At 39.3% G+C, this 20,727-nt stretch overlaps 1 protein-coding gene across 3 annotated transcripts in view; it reads left to right on the top strand.

Moving 5' to 3' along the window:
- BTRC (beta-transducin repeat containing E3 ubiquitin protein ligase) overlaps positions 1 to 18,489 on the top strand; it is a 166,191-nt gene extending 147,702 nt beyond the window's left edge. For all 3 annotated transcript variants that reach the window (XM_063102018.1, XM_063102019.1, XM_063102020.1), the window contains 3 exons: positions 1,069 to 1,147; positions 11,636 to 11,828; positions 13,912 to 18,489. In XM_063102018.1, coding sequence (XP_062958088.1) covers positions 1,069 to 1,147; positions 11,636 to 11,797 — 241 coding nt within the window. In that variant the 3' untranslated portion in view covers positions 11,798 to 11,828; positions 13,912 to 18,489. The remainder of the gene's footprint in view (positions 1 to 1,068; positions 1,148 to 11,635; positions 11,829 to 13,911) is intronic.
- Positions 18,490 to 20,727: the final 2,238 nt, after the last annotated feature.

Genomic DNA, 20,727 nt, shown 5'->3' on the forward strand with positions numbered 1-20,727 from the left:
AGGATCTTGAATTTTGATCTCCTTGATTTTGGTCTCTTTAAGTGATTCCTAAAAGTACAGCTCTCTTGTCACTGCTCTTAGCATTTCAGTTATACTAAGTTCAGTAATCATTATTCTCTTTAGTATGATTTCCAGTGGTTATAGAACTCATTCATGTTGTGAATGGATCCCATGTCCGGCAGTACTAACCACAGGGTAAACTCATAAAAAAAAGTATTCATTTATGAAGGACTCTATCATTTCTTCTTGTCAAGGTGCCTGATTTGGGGGGAGGGAAGGCTATACTTCAAATATTGGCGGCTTTCTCAATATCAGAAACTAGCTTACAACATTATCTTAGTTCATGAGCTAGCCATACTGATACATTAAGCCAACTCAAGCAGTAGGAAGTGTGGCTGACTTAATTCCTCTGATTCGAGTCAGCCATCACTGTCATACCCTTGGGAAATTGCTCAGGGTGTGATGGCATGTTCCATCTGCATCAAGGTTATATTTTCTTATTGCCCTGGCTTTAATCTGTACCCACCTTTCTTGAGTTTTATCTGTTTTATACCTTGAGGAGACATGGCTTATGGTGGATTTTTGAAAGGGCTAGACAACGGTTTCCTTATGTAAAGTCCAGAGCTCTTAAATAGACCCCAGTCCCCTGGTACATGTGACCCGGGCCTTTCTTAGAACTGACCAGAAAGAGGATGCCTCAGAGTTGTAGATTTCTTGGTGTGAGTAGTCTCTTATCAAGAGGTCTAATCTCTAAGATCTCCTCTTGGCCCCAAAGTATGGTATCACTTCACCATTAACTATCTTCAGTTTGGTTAAAGCTAACCTGTTTCTCATTTTTAGGTTAATCACATACATTTCCCCCTGTTAAGACCAGTAACTTCTACCCAAGAATGAATACAAGAACCAAGTCTCCAAAACATAAAAGTTTATATATATTCCTGTGAGATGGATTTATCGTATAAACCATATTCACCATTCATATTTATTGCCATGATTTTTTACTCTTCTTTCCTGTGTTCCCTTACTTTTGCTTTTAACTAAGATTTTTGTCCCCTTTTTGATCTTTAGAAAAATTAAAGTATGGGATCTTGTGGCTGCTTTGGACCCCCGTGCTCCTGCAGGGACTCTCTGTTTACGGACCCTTGTGGTAAGAGATTTGTTGTTTGAGAGGGTTGGAGAGCAGGTAGGGCAAGAAATTAAACATTGGTGTGCTGTGGAATACAGTTCTGGATTTGATAGTTAGAACTGCACAAAACCTACTACTAAGTGGAAAGGCAACTGATATGTGACAATAAAATATGTTTATATAGTACCTTTCATCCAAAAGTGCTTTAGAGACTATAGATGAAGAGGAACATAGCAGCTGTTTAACAGCAGCGCAGCAACTCTACACAATAGTTTAGTACAGGAAGTGAATAAGAATTCTGTATCCACCAGAAACAGCAGGGGCTACTAAGGGAGAGAGAATATAATTACTCAAATTGGAACCTGTCCAGAATCTGAGGAGGTGCCTGCAAAAAGTGCCCTAGAAATCTGCATGAACCCCCTGGTCAGCCCCTTAGTTCTGCATCCTATTCAAGAGATGGTGCCTCCAGAAACTTGAATCCTGTCTTTTTTATTCCCCATCTAACCCCTTGTCTAATTATCTTGACACTTTGGGGAAAGAAGTGAGTCAAAAGGAGGAATGTCACCTTCAGAAGCACTAAATTCTTTATTATGTTGTTAGACATAGGCCTAGAGTGGTAAATGCTACTTCCATTAGAAGAAGGAGATTAGGTGGGGCAGCAGGGTGGACAGAATCTTCTGCACAACTCAGGAAAAAGATGAGAGCAAGCATCTGAAGCCCAGTGATTTAAATCCTGGCTCAACATTTAGGTGGCCTTTGCTTTGAAGAAGAGAGAAGGTTGCATTTCCTTGTCTTGTTGGATTTAAAGCTCATTCTTTCAGCACCAGACATGCTTTACCTGCATGTTTCACATGTCTTTTACAATGTGTACTTTCATCCATTTACAATTAATCTAAGTCTGGTTTTTGAGGCATAATTTACATGCAGGAAAATTTACCCCTTAATTTTTAGTGTACCTTCTGTGAACTTTGCAGTTTTGTAAGCACCACTGCAGTCAAGATGTAGAGCATTTCCATGATCCCTAAAAGTTCTCTGCTTATGCTCCTTCATGTCAATATACTCCCACCAACACCACCCAGCAACTACTAGCAACTATTCATATGATTTCTGTCCCTATAATTTTGCTTTCTTATGAATGTCATATAAATCATACAGAATGCATCCTTTTGTGTTTGGCTTTTTTCACTTCAGTTGAGATTCATCCATCTCATTGCATGTGTCAGTACTTTGTTCCTTTTTATTGATGAGTAGTATTCCATTGTGTAGATGGATGAACCAGTTTATTCATCACCAGTTTAAAGACATTCGAAATGTTTCTAGTTTTTGTTGATCCTAAGTAAAGAAACTGAAAGCATTCTTGTATAGGCTTTTTTATGTCCACACTGTTTTGATTCCTTGTGGGTAAATATCTACGAGTATGATTTCTGGATCCTATGTTAAGTGTATGTTTAATTTAAAAGAAACTACCAAGCTACTTCACATTTTGGCATTTTGAAATTTTGCAATATGCAAGGCATTTTGCATTTTCACTAACAATGAATGAGAATTCCATTCTTCCATGTCCTTGCCAGCACTTGATATTTTGTCAGTATTTTTAAAAATTACATCCATTTAAAAAAAAAAAAAAATTACATCCATTTAAGTGAATGTATAGTGATATCTCATTCTAGTTGTAATTTGCATTTCTGTGATAACTAATGAGGTTGAACACCTTTCATATGCTTATCTTTTTTATGAAGTATATGTTCAGATCTTGTGATCATTTTACTTATTGAGTTGTTTTTTAAAACAGATTTTTTAAAAATTCCCTTTCAAGAAAAATTAAAACAGATTTATTGAGATACAATTGGCATACAGTAAAGTGAACATATTGAAAGTGGACAATCTAGTAAATTTTGACATATGTACTATACCAGTGAATCCACAGGTAATGAAGATATCCTCAGTCCCCTTGATAATCCCTCCTTCCCATCCCATTCCATCCCACCTTCCCCTGCCATAATCTCCAGGCAACCACTGATCTGCTTTCAACATTGATTAGTTTGCATCTTCTCAGGTTTTATTAAAATGGAATCATACAGTATGTACTCTTTTTTGCCTGTCTCTTTTCACTAAGCATAATTATTTTGAGATTCACTCATGTTGGTGTATATCAATAGTTACTCCTTTTTAAAACTTGCAGAGTAGTATTCTATCGTATAAATTCTACAGCAGTTTATTTATCCATTTGCCAATTGATGAATATTTGCATTGTTTCCCAATTTTGGCTATTACAAATAAAGTTTCTATAAACATTTTATGTCTAAGTTTTGGGATGAACATATGCTTTCATTTCTCTGGGGCAAATATCTAGGAGCAGAATGGCTAGGTCATATGGTTAAGTGTATGTTTAGTGTTTTTAGAAACTGCCAAACTTTTCCAAACTAGTTGTACCATTTTACGTTAGTATAGCAGCATGTGAGAGTTCCAGTTGCTCCATATCCTCACCAATACCCAGCACAGTCTTTTTCATTTTAGTCATTCCAATAAGTATGATATCAATAGTGGTATCATTGTAGTTTTAATTTCCTAATGATTAATAATGTTGAGCATCTATTCATATGTTTATTTGCCATGTATATATCTACTTTAGTGAAGCATCTATTCAAATCTCTTGCCCACTTTTTAATTGAGTTGTTTTCTTAATGAGTTTTGAGATTCGTCTACATGTTCTGGATTACAAGTCCTTTATCAGATATGTTACTTGCAAATGTTTTCTCCCAGTTCGTGGCTTGTTTTTTCATTCTCTTAAAAGTGTCTTTTGAAAAGCAGTTGTTAATTTTAAGTCCAACTTTTTCTCTTATGGGTTGTGATATTTGCTGTTACATCTTTTAAAATCTTTGTCTAATCCAAAATCGCAAAGCTTTTCCCTGTGTTTTCTTCTAGAAGTTTTATAGTTTTAAGTTTACATTTTGGTCTGTGATCCATTTTAAGTTCATTTTCATATATGGTACAAAATAAATCAAAATGTTTTTTGTTTTTTTTCTTTTCCATATGGATATGCAGTTGTTCCAAAACCATTTATTCAAAAGACTATCCTTTCTCCCCTGAATTACTGTGGCAACTTTGTCAAAAATGAATTGACCATATATGCGTGAGTCTACTTCTGGACGCTATTCCATTGGTCTTTTTGTCTGTCTTGATGCCAGTGTCATGTTATCTTGATTATTGCGGTAACTCTTGAAATCAAGTAGTATAAGTCCTTCAACTTTGTCTTCTTCAAAGTATTTTGAGTCCTTTGAATTTTCATGTGAATTTTCATAGAATCAGTTTGCCAGTTTCAACAATAAAAAAAAATCTACTGGTATTCTTATTGGAATTGTGTTGAATATAGATCGATGTGGAGAAAATCAACTTCTTAACAATATTGAGTTTTTTCTGATCCATGTCCACAGTATATCTCTATATTTGTTTATGTCTTTTTAAATTTCTCAGCAGTTTTGTAGCTTTCAGTGTAAAAGTCTTGCACATCTTTTGTCAGATTTATCCCTAAGAATTTCATATTTTTAATGCTATTGGAAATAGTATTTTTAAACTTCAATTTCTGATTGTTCATTGCAAATATATAGAAATACACTTTTACTTCTTCTTTTCCAATCTGTGTACCTTTCATTTCTCTTTCTTGTTTTATTGCACTGACTAGGACCTCCAGTACAGTCTTAAAAAGAATTAATAAGAGTGAAAGTCCTTTCTTGTTCCTAATCTTAGGTAAAAGGCATTCAGTCTTTCACCATTTTATATATATGTATACATAGAAATGTGTCAGCTGTAGATTTTTCATAGACACCCACTACCAGGGGATTAGGAAATTCCTTTTTGTTCCTACATTGCTGAGAGTTTTTATTGGGAATGGATGTTGGTTTTTGTTAAGTGCTTTATCTGCATTCATTGAGATGATCATGTTTTCTTGATTTTATTCTGTTAATTAGTATATTACATTGATTTTTGAATGTTAAACGCTTTGCATTGCTGTTGTAAACGATACTTGATCATAGTGTATAATCCTTTTTATATGTTGTTGGATTCACTCTGCTCATATCTTTTCAAGGATTTTTTGTGTGTCTGTGTTCCTCAAGGATATTGGTCTATTTCTTAATTTTTTTCTGTTTCTGGTTAGCTATCATGGTAATGTTGGTCTTATAAAATTATTTTGGAGGTGTTCCTTCCTCTGTTCTCTGAAAGAGTTTGCATAGGAGTGATATTATTCTTTAAATGTTTGCTAGAATTCAACAGTGAAGCATCTGGGCTTGGAGGTTTCTTTGTGGGAAGTTTTAATTATAAATTCACGTGGGTTTTTCTTCTTTTTCTGGCTTCTTAAAGTACAAACTTAGATAATTGATTTTGGACCTTTCTTTTTAATATAAACATTTGAAGCTATAAATCTGATTGCAGATAACTGTAAACACTGCTTTGATACATTCCAAAAAATGTCAATTAAGTCAAGTTGTTTTATAATGTTATTCAGGTCTTCTGTATGCTTAGTAATTTTCTATGTGCTTTACCAATTATTGAGAGAGGAATTCTGATGTCTCCCACTATAATTTGGGATTTGTCTTTTTCTTCTTTCAGTTTTGACAGCTTTTGCTTCATGTATTTTTAAGCTTTGTTATTAGGTGCATGTTCCTCGTTATATACATTCTGCTTTTTTATGAATAGTGTTTGTATGGTGTCTTATTATATCATTTTATTTTTGACATACCTGTGTCTTTATATTTAAGATGAATTTCTCATAGTCAACATATAGTTGGGCCTTGTTTTTTTTTTGTTTGTTTGTTTTTGTTTTTTGTTTTTTGTTTTTGTTTTTGTTTTTTTCCAACAGCTGGCCAGTATGGGGATCCAGACCCTTGACCTTGGTGTTATAACATTACATTCTAACCAGCTGAGATAACCGGCCAGCCCTGGGCCTTGTTTTTTAAATCTAGTCTGACCATCTCTGCCTTTAATTGGCATTTTTAGGCCATTTACATTTAATGTATTTTTATATGATTGGATTTAAATGTAGGATTGGGTTTAATGTAGGATTTTTTCTTGTCCTCTTTCTTTTTAGATTATTTTTTATGATTTCATTTTATCTCCAATTTTGGGTTCTTAGTTATATATCTCTGATTTCGGGGGGGTGATCTCTGGTTTACAATACTGTATGTATTTTTAATTTATTACAGCCTACTATCAAATGACATTTTGCACTGCTTTAGATATAAAAATCTTAAGACTTTTATTTCTCCACTCCCACTTTTTGTGTTATGGTTGTCATAGATTTTACTTACACAATACATAAGTTGTAAACCCTGTAATACATTGTTATTTTTGCTTTAAACAATCAACTACCTTTTAAAGAAATGTTTAAATGGAAAAAGAGTAGTTTATTTTTACCAACACATTTACCTTTTCTATTGCTCTCTAGTTCTTTGTATAAATCCATGTTTCATCTAATATTTTCCTTCTTAAAGAACTTGCTTTAATATTTCATATATTCAGGTATATATACTGGCAACAAATACTCTCAGCTATTGTTTGCCTGAAAAAAGTTTTTATTTTTCCTTCATTTTTGAAAGATATTTTTGCTGGCTAAGGAATTCTAGGTTGACAGCATCTTTCAGCACTTTAACAATGTCATTTCATTTTCATCTGGTTTGGTTTCTGACGAGAAGTTGGAAATCATTTATCTTCATTCCTCTGTACATAATGAATCTTTTTCCTCTGACTGCTTTTAAGATTTTTTTCTTTATCAGTGGTTTTCAGCAATTTGACTTTGATGTGTATCTTGTTGTAGTGTTCTTTGTATTTTTCCTATTTCAGATTAAAAGACAGAGATTGCCAGAGTAGATCAAAGAGTAAGAGCTATATATTGTCTACAAAAAAACACACTTTATAAAGACACATGTAGATTAAAAGTAAAGGGGTGAAGAAAGATAACCATGTGTTATGGGCCAAATTGTGTCTCCCTAGAATTTGTATATTGAAATCTTAACCCTCAATACCTCAGAATGTGACTATATTTGAAGAAAGGGTCTTTAAGGAGGTAATTAGGGTTAAATGAAGTCATTGAGACAGGCCCTAATCCATTATTACTTGTGTCCTTATAAGAAGAGGAGATTAGGACACACACAGAGGGAAGACCATGTGAAGGTAAAGGGAGAAGACAGCCATCTACACGCTATGGAGAGAAGCCTCAGAATGGAACCAACCCTGCCGACATCTTGATCTTAGACTTCTAGCCTCCAGACTGTGAAGTAATAAATTTCTTTTGTTTACACCACCAAGCATGCAGTACTTCGTTATGGCAGTCCTAGCAAACCAGGACACCATATTAACCCTAATTGGAAGAAAGCTGGAGTGGCTATATTAACTTAAGCAGAACAAACTTCAGAACAAGGAATATTATCAGGGATAACAAGGGTTGTTGCGTAATGATAAAAGGGCCAATTCTCCAAGAAGACATAACAATCCTTAATGTGTATGCACCTAAGAACAGAGCATCAAAATTCATGAGGCAAAAAACTAATAGAACTGCAAGGAAAATAGATGAATCCACTATTATAGCTGGTGACTTCAACACCCCTCTATCAGGACAGAGATATAATAGGCAGCAAATTTAGTAAGAGCTTAGTTGAACTCAACAGCACCATCAATCAACTGGATACAATAGACAACTATAGAATGCTTTATCCAACAACAGCAGAATATACATTCTTCTCAAGCTCCCATGAAACATTCACCAAGATAGACCACATTTTGGGCCATAAAACACACCTTAACACATTTAAAAGAATAAAAATCATATAGTGTATGCTGTCAAACCACAATGGAATTAAACTAAAAATCAATAACAGAAAGATAGCCAAAATAAGTGGAGATTAAACAACAGACTTATAAATAACACATGGGCGAAGAAGAAATCTGAAGAAAATTTGAGAAGTGTTTTGAACTAAATGAAAATGAAAATACAACTTATCAAAATCTGTGAAGTGCAGTGAAAGCAGTGCTTAGAGGGAAATTTATAGCATTGAATCCATATATGACAGTACTCCAAAAATTTGTGGAAAAATTGAATTAAAAGATAGTAAGAATCCTTCAATGACTTTTTGAAGTACCCTTGTACAGTCAATCAGGCAGCACTTAATGGGATACATTCTAAAAAATGTGTCTTTAGGCAATTTTATTTTGGAGCAAACAACATAGAGTCTGCTTATGCAAACCTAAATAATATAGCCTACTACACACCTATGCTATATGGTATAGCCATTATAATCTTATGGAACCATCATTGTATATGCAGTCAGTCATTGACCAAAATGTTGTTATGTAGTGCATGACTGTATAGAAGAGAAGAAAGATCTAAAATCAATGACCTAAGCTTCCACTTGGAGAAACTAAAAGAAGAACAAATTAAATCCAAAGTAAGCACAAAGAAAGAAACAATAAAAATTAGAATACAAATTAATGAAATTGATAGTAGGAAATCAATAGAGAAAATCGACAACACCAAAAGCTGGTTTTTTGAAAGAATCAATAAAATCAATAAGCCTCTAGCCCCACTAAGGAAAAAAGAGAAGACACAAATTGCTAATCAGAAATGAAAGAAGGGGGCTGGCTTGTTAGCTCAGTTGGTTAGAGCACTGGTGTTATAACACCAAGGTCAAACATTCAGATCTCATATTGGCCAACTGCCAACAACAACAACAAAAAGATTGAGGGGATATCAGCACAGATTCCATGGACATTAAAAATATAATAATGGGATACTTTTGAACAACTCTGTTCCCACAAATTTGATCACCTAGATAAAATGAACCAATTCCTTGAAAGATACAATCTGCCATGATTCACACAAGAAGACAATCTGAATATATCTATTAATATATATCTAATAAGCCTACATCTATTAAAGTTGAGTCAGTAATTAATAACCTTCCAAGTCAGAGAACACCAGGCCCACCTGCATTCACTGGTGAATTCTACCAAACATTTAAGGAAGAAATTATGCCAACTTTCTACAATCTCTTTTATAAAATAAAAGCAGAGTGAATACTTTGTAATTCATTCTATGAAGCCAGCATTACCCTAATACCAAAACCAGACAAAGACATTACAAGAAAAGAAAACTATAGACCAATATTTCTCATGATGTTGCAGCCTATGTGGAAAGCAGTATGGCTGTTCCTCAAAAAGTTAAAGATAGAATTACCATGTAATTCAACAACCCTACTTCTGGGTAGATACCTAAAAAGAATTGAAAGAAGGATTTTAAAGAGATTTCGCACACCATGTTCATAGCAGCATTATTCACAAGAGGTAGAAGCAACCCAAGTATCTCAATGGATGAATGGATTTTTAAAATGTGGTATTACATATGAGTCCAATGGAATATTATTCAGCCTTAAAAAGGAAGGATATCCTGTCACATAGCTGCAACATGGATGATCCATGAGGGCATTATGCTAAGTGAAATAAGCCAGTCACAAAAAGACAAATACTTTATGATTCCTCTTCTGTAAGGTATTTAAAGTAGTTAATTCATAGAAACAGGAATTAGAATGGTGATTGCCAAGGGCTGGGGAGGGGAGGAAATGCAAAGTTGTTTAATGGGTATAGAGTTTCAGTTTTGCAAGATAAAAAATTGTTCTGGAAATCCATTGTACAACAGTGTGAATATACTACTTAACTGTATACTTAAAGATGGATAAGATGGTAAATTTTATGTTTTATGTTTTTTACTACTATTAAAAATAAAAAATATTACTAATATTACAAAATTACTAATGTAATAGGCAAACATACAGTTGCATGACAAATAAGACCTTATTAACAAATAGGTTTTTAAAAAAATATATTTTTAAACTATTTGATTCAGATTTAAATATGGTCATGTTACTGCCCTTATGTTTAGTGATTTCACGATTTCTGAAATTATTTAAAAGGTAGTAATATGCCAGTAAAATAAAGTAACTCTTAAATTTAAAAAAAAGAAATCCTCTACAAAATATTTGCAAATCAAATCCAACAATGTATGAAAAAGAATTGTACACTGTGACCAAGTGAGATTTATTTCAGGTATGTAAGGCTGGTTCAGCATTCAAAAATCAATTAATGTAATCCATCGTATTAACAGATTAAAACAGAAAAATCACATGATTCTATCAGTAATAGTATTTGACAAAATCCAACACCCATTCATGATAAAAACTCTCCACAAACTAGGAATAGAGGGGAACTTCCTCAACTTCATAAAGAAAAATACAAATTAAAACTATAATAAAATACCACCACAAACCTACCAAAATAGCTAAAATTTAAAAGATTGGCAATATCAATTTTGGTGGAGATGTGGAGCAACTAGAACTCTGATACATTGCTGGAAGGAATATAAATTGGCCCAGCTTTTAAAAAGCTGTTTCATACTTTCTACTAAAGCTAAACATACACCTACTCCATGGCCCAGCAGTTCTACTCCTAGGTAAAATGAGTGCAGATACCCATCAAAAGACAGTTTTATTTTATAAGAGCCAAAAACTATGATCAGACCATATGTCTACCAACAGGCAAATAGATAAATTGTAGTACGTTCATACAATGGAATAACATCAGCCAGTAATAAAGAAGAGTGAACTGTTGTTTTACATGCAGTAACAGAAATCTGATAATGTTGAGTAAGAGAAGCCAGGTATAAAAGAATACATACCATATGAGTGTATGTATATGAAAGTCAAGAACGGGGTTCAGATCCCCATACCAACCAACTGCCAAAAAAAAAAAAAATGATAATAACAGTAACAGGGGAAACGAATTAATAATGATAGCACTGTAGTGAAGGTAGTATTGATTCATAAGGGGCATGAGAGTACTTTCTGGAATGCTGTAAATATTCTACATCTTGATCACGGAGGTGGTTACTGCCAGTGGTAGAACAGGCTGATACCCAATTGTGAGAGCCAAATGTCAGGTTTTCATCAGATTTGCAGGCTGGTTGGTTGTATATGGGCAGCCTGAAATTGACCATGGTAGAAGTTGTTACACCATGAAAATCTACAAATGGTTTTACAAATTGGGAAAGTTTGATTGATAAACATTTACCAACACATCACTTATTGCTCACCAACCCTTCGCCTGATTCTAGAAGGAACTTAGAGACACAGAGAGAGGATAATGCCAGGGAGGTACTGAGGAATGCTGTCATCCAGCCTAAAGCCAGGGAGAGTTGGCAATGAGAAACTAGCATGCTATTTAGCATATCTTGGCTAAAGAATGTTAGTTTGTTTCCTTTGCTCATGAAATCAGCTGCCTAGTATTTGACTTTTCCATCCTGTCTTTAGCCAAATTAAGTTTTCTCTCTGTAATTTTGAACTAAATGATAGAAATTGTCAGCACACTGTAGCCTTTCCATAAACTCCCTTTGTCATGTTGCTGAATTTGTGTCCTTTTGATTTTGAGTAGCTCACATTCTTATCTTTTTTGTTTCTGCATCTTTAGGAGCATTCTGGAAGAGTATTCCGACTCCAGTTTGATGAATTCCAGATTGTCAGTAGTTCTCATGATGACACTATCCTCATCTGGGACTTCCTAAATGATCCAGCTGCCCAAGCTGAACACCCCCGCTCCCCTTCTCGAACATACACCTACATCTCCAGATAAATAACCATACACTGACCTCATGCTTGCCCAGGTATGAAACAGAATTATATGTATAGCACTGTGGGTAGGAGGTGGAATATTGGCTGTAAGGTGGTGCTAGTTCACAGAGCCTTCTCATGCCTTTTGTCTCACCGTGTACTGTAAAGCAGGGGAAGCAGACAATGTGAGAAAGGACTGAGGCTGCGCCAGTGCACAGTGCCTTTCACCAAGTTAGCCAGCCTCCATTCTAGATGATTCTGGGGTCCTACTTGTGTAATATAAGTAATCATTCCTGCCTTAGTTATCTAGTAGGATTGTTATGAAAATGAAATATTTGAATAAGTTCAAAAACTAAGTGATGAACAAAAAGCCTGTGATACTGCAGTTTCCATATCAAGCAATACTTAAAATAGAGACCCTTTAAGCCAAGTAGATGATCTAATGTGTGAATGGAAGCATCTCTTGGTGAAATTTTATGGTAACATCTCACAGCTCTGCCTTGTTAGTGTCATTCAGTTATAAAAGGTAGCTTTTTATCTTTATCCCCACTCCTTCCAAAAAAAGTGAAGACCTGTCTTTTGACCTCAGAAGTAGCCACGGAGATTCTAAGAACTCTATGTATCCTCCCACCTAAGTTTCCAACTTCTCTCTGAGGCAGAGAAAGACCCTAAGATACCCAGGTTGTCTATATTATGGTATATTCATATTATACCTGGTGTCCTAACCAGTTCAAAATAATAGGTTATCTTGAGTTTGGGAAAACTGCACTAGCTACTGGGGAGCACTGCTATCATGACTCCTCATTCACACACTTGCCTCAGTTCTTGTAGCAAACGCACACATCCACTACAGTTTTCTGCACCTGTTTTTGCAGTGTTCCTTCTGAGGGCGTGGTTCACGCCTGGCTGGGCTTGCCTCAGTGTCCCCTACTCTCACAAAGGACATGGTGCTCCCTCGTTGCTTGGCCAAGTCACACAGGCTGTGTACCCTTGGGCAAGTAACTTCTCAGAGCCTTAGTTTGCTGATGAGTGGAATGAAGGTTGCAGCTGCCGCCTCCCAGAGCTCTTATGAGGCCTGTGTGGAGATACTACATGCAAAATACTTAGTGCTTAGTGCAGTGTAAGCACTATGACAAGCCCTCAGTAAGAAGTGGTCGTTATTATTAATATCCTAATTGTCATGTACCTATCCCCTCCTTTTGCCAAAATTTTCTCTTCCTTAGACTTCTGTGGCATTTTGCCATTATTTTTTTTATTTTTTATTTTTTTTTGTCTTTTTCGTGACCGGCACTCAGCCAGTGAGCGCACTGGCCATTCCTATATAGGATATGAACCCGCGGCGGGAGCGTTGCTGCGCTCCCAGCGCTGCACTCTCCCGAGTGCGCCACGGGGTCGGCCCCATTTTGCCATTTTTAATATTCTTCCTGGCCTTCTGATTATTTATATCTCCTTCCACGGCTTACCCCTAAAACATAAATATCCCCTAAGAGTCTGTCTCTGGCTTTTTAAAAATTATTATTATCTAAGCTCCTTTCTTTGGCTGCCTTATTTCTTCCCAAAGCTTCAGCTCTCATGTCAATGTAGATGACTGTCAAATCTATATCTCTAGTCCCAACCTCTACCTTAATCTCCAGGCCACATTTCTAGCTATCACCTACCCATCTGTCCTTGAAAGTACCAGGAGCCCTTCTAGTGCTCACTTCTACACCATTAGTGCCCTCCAGTCAAACAGCCAGACCAGCTTCCCCTGACTCCTCCTCTTCTGTCAAGGACACCACTGTGTTCGTGGCCACTCGAGCGCAGAGCCATGCCCCCCCCCTGCTCTGCCATTCTAGGGAGCAGGTGAAAGCTTGACACTACACCCTCCTTGGTCACTCTTAGCCTCAAGACATCAGAGTCACTCTGCTTGAGCACCACGCCCTGAGAATGTCAGCAAACCCTGGCTTTTGCATAAGTCCTCAGTCAGGCCATGTAGCCTTTGACAGAAGCCCCTGCCTGGCATGGACAGAGTGCATGCTTTAGGAAGGACCCCAGCCTTTCTCCCAATTGACAGCTAAGTGAATGTTCTTTTCCTCTCAGAGCAAGTGAGAAATACAGGGAAAAGGGCTAATGACTATTTCCTCTGTTTTCACGCAGGACTCATTAAAGTTGCGGTATTTAACGTATCTGCCAGTACCAGGATGAGCAACAGTAACAATCAAACTACTACCTGATTTCCCCAGACTAGCCGAGGAGCAGGGCTTTGAGACTCCCACTGGGACACAGTTGGTCTGCAGTCGACCAGGACAGTCTGTTCACACAGCTGACTGCTTCAGTGCTGCTATCAGAAGATGTCTTCTATCTTTCATGAATGATTGGAACTTTTAAGCCTCCCTTCCTCTTTCCTTCCCTCCTCCTTTCCCCTCTGCACCTATTTTTTCCCCATTTGATTCCAGACAAAGATGACTTATAAATATATTTAGTATTTTGCCAGAATCTCTCTTTCTGTGCCATTAAACAGAAGATCTAGTTTCCCTGTATAGCCTACTGGCAGAGACCCACTTCTAGGAGACGGGGATGCAGCTTCAAGTCAGACAGTGCCCAATGTCCCCCTGTTAACTGTAAGAATGCCCAGCGCCTGTCCAGAGCAACCAGCCCCACGCTGCTTAGGAGGAGACAGAGCCCTCCCATATAGCCTCCAGGGCAAGAAAAAGAGAATAAGAATGCGCACTGGACTATCTAGGCCTCCCGCCTCCTCTTTCCTCCTACCTGCTTCCTCCCTTTAACCTGTTTCTCTGCTCTGCCTAAGAAGAAAGTATATGAAGAGAGTGTCCTCAGTTAGCATGAGTCAGATCAGCTAGAAAATGCAACACTTGGAAGAGTTAAATGCTGTTCAGCCAAAATTTCAAACCCAGGCTTTTGCTGCAAGTGACCCTGTGGCAACAATGGATTCTTGGGACATGATGCTCTCATCATATTTGCAACTCTTCTCTCTTCTACTTCTTCCCCCCCACCCATGGGGGGGATAGAAATTTCCTGGGCTCCTTCAATGGCTGCATCTTTTCTGGACTCAGCAGTCTCCTCGATTCCATGTAGAGTGTGGAAAGGAGTTGCTGATTGCATTTCCTCTCATTTACAATTAGGTGTGTAATTAAAAGCATTGTACTTCATCTTAAATCACTGGTAAGGCTCAGCCTACAGAAAGGTTTGAAATGGCCAGAGCCAGTTGCTCATTACATTCTGCATCATGGTTCATATCTCTGATTTCTTCATCAGGGCCTGTGAGCACCCAGGCACCTGTACCTTTGCCAAGACTGTAATCAGAGTAGCTTAAGAGATGATCAGGAGAAAGCTGATTTCTTTTTCATTTTGACCAGTAAATACCATCTCTCAAAAATCAATCTAACCGTCTCAACCTTGCACTGCAGAACCTTCCTTCTGCTTCTCCCAAACCCAGTATTTGCAAAAGGGCAAAGCTGCCAGAGAGAGAGGATCAGGGTGAAGCTTGGCACACAGGGTTTATTAAAGGGACAGAAACTGCCCTCTCTTTCCTTTTCTTCCTCCTCCTGGCCTTACTTTGCTCTATACCGAGCCAATAAATTTTTTCTGTAAGTTGGTGAACAATATAAACAAATGGACCTCAGCAAAGGCCAACCTAACCTGGCCACCCAGAAGGCAGCTCCCAAGCCACCAGGCTCCAGGTGTAATGGCACATGTGCCACACTGACCTAGGAGGAGGGGGAACACTATTAATGTGTACCCAGTCTGTTTCTCCTGGCATGAGAGGACCTGCAGGAGCCATCATGGGTGGCATGGGCATGCCCATCATGGGCCCTGAGGCCACAGTGAGTGCAGTCTCAAGTTTCCCATGGAAGCTGAGCAGGCAGGCCCACTGTTTCCATTCCTAATCAGAGCAGATGAGTTTAAGAAAGCCACTTTTTAACCAAGTGCTATAAAAACAGCAAAGTGAGAGCCAGTTGCAAGTGACTTAAAGCCAGCAGAGGAGGGGAGGAGTGAAGAGTGAAGAGAGGAGCATCTTCACTCTTCCATCTGATTCACAAGGAGGTGTCCTCTTGCAACTATGGAACCAGACTGAGTGTTATTACATATGGAAAGGCAGGCTATGCATATGCATTTTTCCTTTTCTGCTTTATTAGTACTTTTAACTGTTTAGTTCCAGGTTATATTCAGAAATATTTCCCAATGTAATGATACATCATTGCCTGGGAAATATTTCCTTGGTATAATTCCCTTCCCAGCTACCCAGATGCCACAGAGAAATGTTTTCTACCTAGCCACTATAGGGTTCCTTGTCTATTGTGTTGACAATTAATGGCTTTTTGAGTGGGTTGAGATTTTGCTGCAGACAAAGGTAGAGGGCTGGCAGCCCTGAAAAACACACTGGTCAGACATTAAAGAGGCATGGGTTTCGAGCTCATTCAGAGTATTGTCCAATAGCCATAACCTTACCAGCCCTTCTGTTATATGCTGCTATTCTAAAGTGGGAGCTGTTGAATATTCATGGATGGCCAGGGTTTTGCTCTCCCTTCTAGTTTCAGTTGAAGGTGTATTGTTTCTAAGACTGTTTTGACACTTGTCCAGTACATCATAAATGAGACCAAGGGTGGACCCTGCAGATGTGGAACCATTAGCTCAGTTGAGAATATTGTGTTAAGTGGTCCTCTCTGCTGCTGATGGAAATGGGAATGAAGTGAAGTGGTCTGAAAAACTTGAATCGTTCACATTTCTCAGCTCTGGGGGTCATTTACCAGTTCATTGTAGAAGAAATAATCAGGTAAGTAGAAGTTCATTTCCAGAGGAGGTAAACCCCACTTACCATCTCTGCATGATTTCAGTGGGAATTGATTATCACTAATCCCCAACTGGGCTAGAATAAATGTAAAGTTTGACCTTTTTAAAAAGAAAAGAGAAACAAAGAAAGTCTCAACACATTTAAAGGAACTGTAGACAAGGAGCTGAAGATGTTCCCTTGGCTGTGAAGTGAAACGTCCCCATTGTAGATTAGTCTCTTCTTGCTAAAATTCATTTTGCAATGTTGGTTCTGAAAGAAACCTTTCTTAAAGATGGGCTGAATCCCCTCTCAAGGCAGGTGAGGAATGTGTGCATGTGCACCTGTACCTGTTATGAACTCGTGACTTCTCGATTCCCACTGGGCTCCTTGGACAAGACCAGCATGCCTTGCTTCACGTGTGTGTGTTTCACTGCTGAGAACATCCTTCTGCTTTCTTACGTGCAATTTAGAAGTGGATGTGAATTATGGATGGGAGGCATTTTATACTTGTCCCTTGGCAAAATTCTTTCTGGTGTCTACTAACTTCAGAGACAGGGATGCTCTTTGGAACTCTATTGACAAGTAATAATGTCTGGGACCCTGAGACCCCTAAATCATTCTGGTTTTTGCTTGAGTAAGAAAAATCCTTTTTTATTTTTCTTTTGTACAATCTAAAGCTGCAGAGAAGAAAATATGCACTCTTCCCTTGCCAGCTCCTGGTACCGTTGATCTGAATGGCCCTGGTTGGTCTGCTCCTTATTTAGCACTTGGTTGTGTGCAGAAACAAAGGGCTAGAGGTAGGGTGTGGTGGGGAATATTGGAAATAATTAGGGCTATTTTTTCTTTCCTAGAATTGGATTAGAAATGATGGTATTGTTGATCCTCTTACAATCTTCCTTTTGCCTTCGATGTCAATACCTTCCAGCCTGAAGTGGGGGCAGTCCGACCCAGAATAGTGCAGGCCTGAGGGCTAGGCTGCAGGCTTGATTCCAGAATAATCCAAGCTACTTATAGGTGGAAAATGGGATGCTTAGCTATCCAACCCCTGTGACCATCACATTCTTTGATGATCTGATTTACCATATCACTTTAATCCACATTTCTGATTTCCTTCCCCATTTGGATGAGTTCAACAGACTTGTGTGTGTACCCTAAGACTACAGGCTGAGTTCATCTCCCTGGGCTTTATCTCCACAGCTCACTGCCAACAGACCAGAGCCCCTTCCTTTAACCACTGTCTCAACATAATCAGTGCTGGAAAGACAGCCATCTCTTAGGGAAATAAAACTAAGTTTTGCTTCTTGTTAATCTTTACCAATAGTTTGTTTGTGACATCAGAATCCTTGGAACTGAGGAGACAAACCAAAAGAGCATGATTATGGCTGCCTGATTTCAGGTGGAACTTACTGCAGTGACATCTAGAAACCCTTTCTGCTGGAAGTTGAGTAACTATGATCTAACATTTTCTGGAGGCAGATGACATCTGAAATGTGTGCTTTCCAACAACCCAGCTGTCTCTCTTAATTCCTGATCTCGTGTGTGTGTGTGTGTGTGTGTGTTTTATTAAAGATCAGTGCAGTAAATAGTATTTTAAAGTGCTACCTCTCCTCCTAACCCTTCCTCTTCTTGGACACTGAAGGAAAGACCAACTAGGATATTAGACCTCTGGGTACCAAGGAAACTAACACCTTCCTAAAGCAGTGATCACTCAAGCCCAGCCCAGCCTGATCAGAGAGATGCCCAGTGAACTTCAACTATAGGGAAAGGCCTGGCAACAAATGTGAGCTTCCCTGAGAGCTTTTGTTTGGTTCAGCTCTTTTGTTCTCTAGACTCTTAAGTACTGACTGCTTTGACCTTTGTGATTATGTTATGGTGATGTGTAGTCAGTGTACCAATATGTTCACAACCTAGGATCTTGGAAATAGAGTGGTTTTTTTTTTTTTTTTTAACTGTTCAGAAGAAAAGTAACCTAAATTACAAATATAAGATTAAAGTGAATTTTATAAGTGTCTTGTCTTTTTGCCTGCAACATCAGAAGGACAATAAGTTTTTCAGTATACAAATTGAGGGAGCACAGTAGATTTAATACGTTTGAAGACAATCTGACATGAGAACAAGATTGAGAGCTATCAGGACTGGATGATGTGAATAAATACGTGGTCCCTGGCACACAAATAGTTGAATTTAATTGAAACCAAAGTGATGTCTAATTTGCAAATTGGTGACAATAGCCAGTCACAACCCAGCCTAGGCCCAGAAACTAAATGTTTTTCTGCCTCCTCGGTGGTGAGAAGACTTAGGTTTCCCTGTATCCTATTTGATCAGTTTATAAGCAAGTGAGCTTGCATCCAGGAGTAATTTCCAGAGAGACTCCAACAAGCTATAAGAATGAAGGCAGCATTGACCATCTGGGGAGAATTTTGCTGCCCCCAAGTGAGTCCCCCTTACCTCCGTAAAACGAACCTAGGGAGATAGGTACAAGTTGCAGGCAGTAGCAGAAAGGGACTCTCTTCTCCCCTTCACCCTCTTCACCTCTCCTCTCCACTGTCACAAGCAGGACCCTTGTCAAAATTGACCCATCCTCATTTAAGGGCTTTTAGTAGTAATAATCCTCCCTGCTTGACCAGATTCTCTGGCTTCCAGCAGCCTGTGGTCTCTGCCTGTCTTGTCTGGACTGACCATTGTGGTCATCAGAGCAGTCTCAGACTACGGTCAACATCAGGGCCCCCGTGCAGAGCTATTCCTGCTAGAGCTGGGAGAGGGTCAGAGCGTCAGAAACACCCAGGCTTTTGCAGATGGGGAAATAGGAACGAGGGACGGGACCCACATTGCCCAAGACCACACTGGAGTCTCCTCCCTAACAACTAAGGACAGGCAGCACCTAGAGAGAGAAGGCAAGGAGTCAGCAGAGACCGCTCTGGACCACACTAGCATCTTCTCAGTTATGTCCCTTAACAGCTGGGCTCCTAAGCACTGAATGGCGCAGAGGCTGAGCCCAAGTGTTTATGGGCCACACCTTTGAACCTGTGTCAGGTCTTTCCCCCCAAGAGGGTGAGGTCTAGGGCATGCTGTAGACTCACCCCCATAGCCACTGTTTCCTAATACCAAGCCAGTCCTGAGATCCCTGTCCTCTTCAAACTTATGGCTGTGCCACCATCCGCAATGACTGAGGGGAAGAGACCTCTCTTCCCTATTGGCTCTTGCCAATTAAGAGCATTTTATTAGGCTGCTAATTAAAGGCACTTCGTTAGCAGCAGGAGAGGCCGGGTGGGTGCCTGGTGAGATGGAGCTGAAGCCAGGAGAAATTGTTTTCCTCCCCTGTGGAAGCAGAGCCTCTCAGGGAACCCTCTCAGTCCCCTAACTTCTCCTGCTGCGCCTACCACACCCTTTGCTTTCAATTAGCTGCTCTGAGGGGAGTGAGGTCATTACCAAGCCCAGATTGGAGAGCCCCCACCACCTCAGGCCACATGAGGCCTCAGGAGCTGTCTGAGTCCCTAGTGAGTCAGCCTGGGGAAGGAGAGGCCGAGCCACCCAATGGGGAGTGTACTCTCCCCACTCAGGAATGGCCCTTTACTCCCCAAGATTTGGAGTGAATGTCACGTGGTCCCCATCATTGCGGCCATCCCTAGCAGTCACCTAGTGAACATGATGCATCGCTTGGTCACGTAGTGTGAATCTTCATTCCCCCTTCCTCACCAAAGGCTCATGATTTTATGTAGGAAATGTGACTCTCCTACCAGTCAGGGACGATCCCCAATCACTTTGCAAAAGCAGAGCCCGACGGGGCCGAGCCCGTGGCGCACTCGGGAGAGTGCGGCGCTGGGAGCGTGGTGACACTCCCACCTGCGGGTTCGGATCCTATATAGGAATGGCCGGTGCACTCACTGGCTGAGTGCCGGTCGCGAAAAAAAGACATTAAAAAAAAAAAAAAAAAAAAGTAGAGCCCATGTAGACCCTGAGTGGGTCCAGGAGGAGGAAGTGCTGATGGTTTTACAATCCCAGCCACCCTGACCCTTAGAGACCCCTCTGGTCCTGTGCTCATGTCACATTTGAGGCACTTCTCCAGGAAGGTCCAAATGAGCCCCAGGCAAGCCCCCTTCCTCCAAGAGCGGATGGCCTGGCTCAAGCAGAGGACATGGGGGCTGGTATGCAGGGACACCCCCTCTCCAGAGCCTACCTGT

This window comes from Cynocephalus volans, chromosome 7 (assembly GCF_027409185.1).
Source record: "Cynocephalus volans isolate mCynVol1 chromosome 7, mCynVol1.pri, whole genome shotgun sequence".
In the NCBI taxonomy this organism is placed as follows: Eukaryota; Metazoa; Chordata; class Mammalia; order Dermoptera; family Cynocephalidae; genus Cynocephalus; species Cynocephalus volans.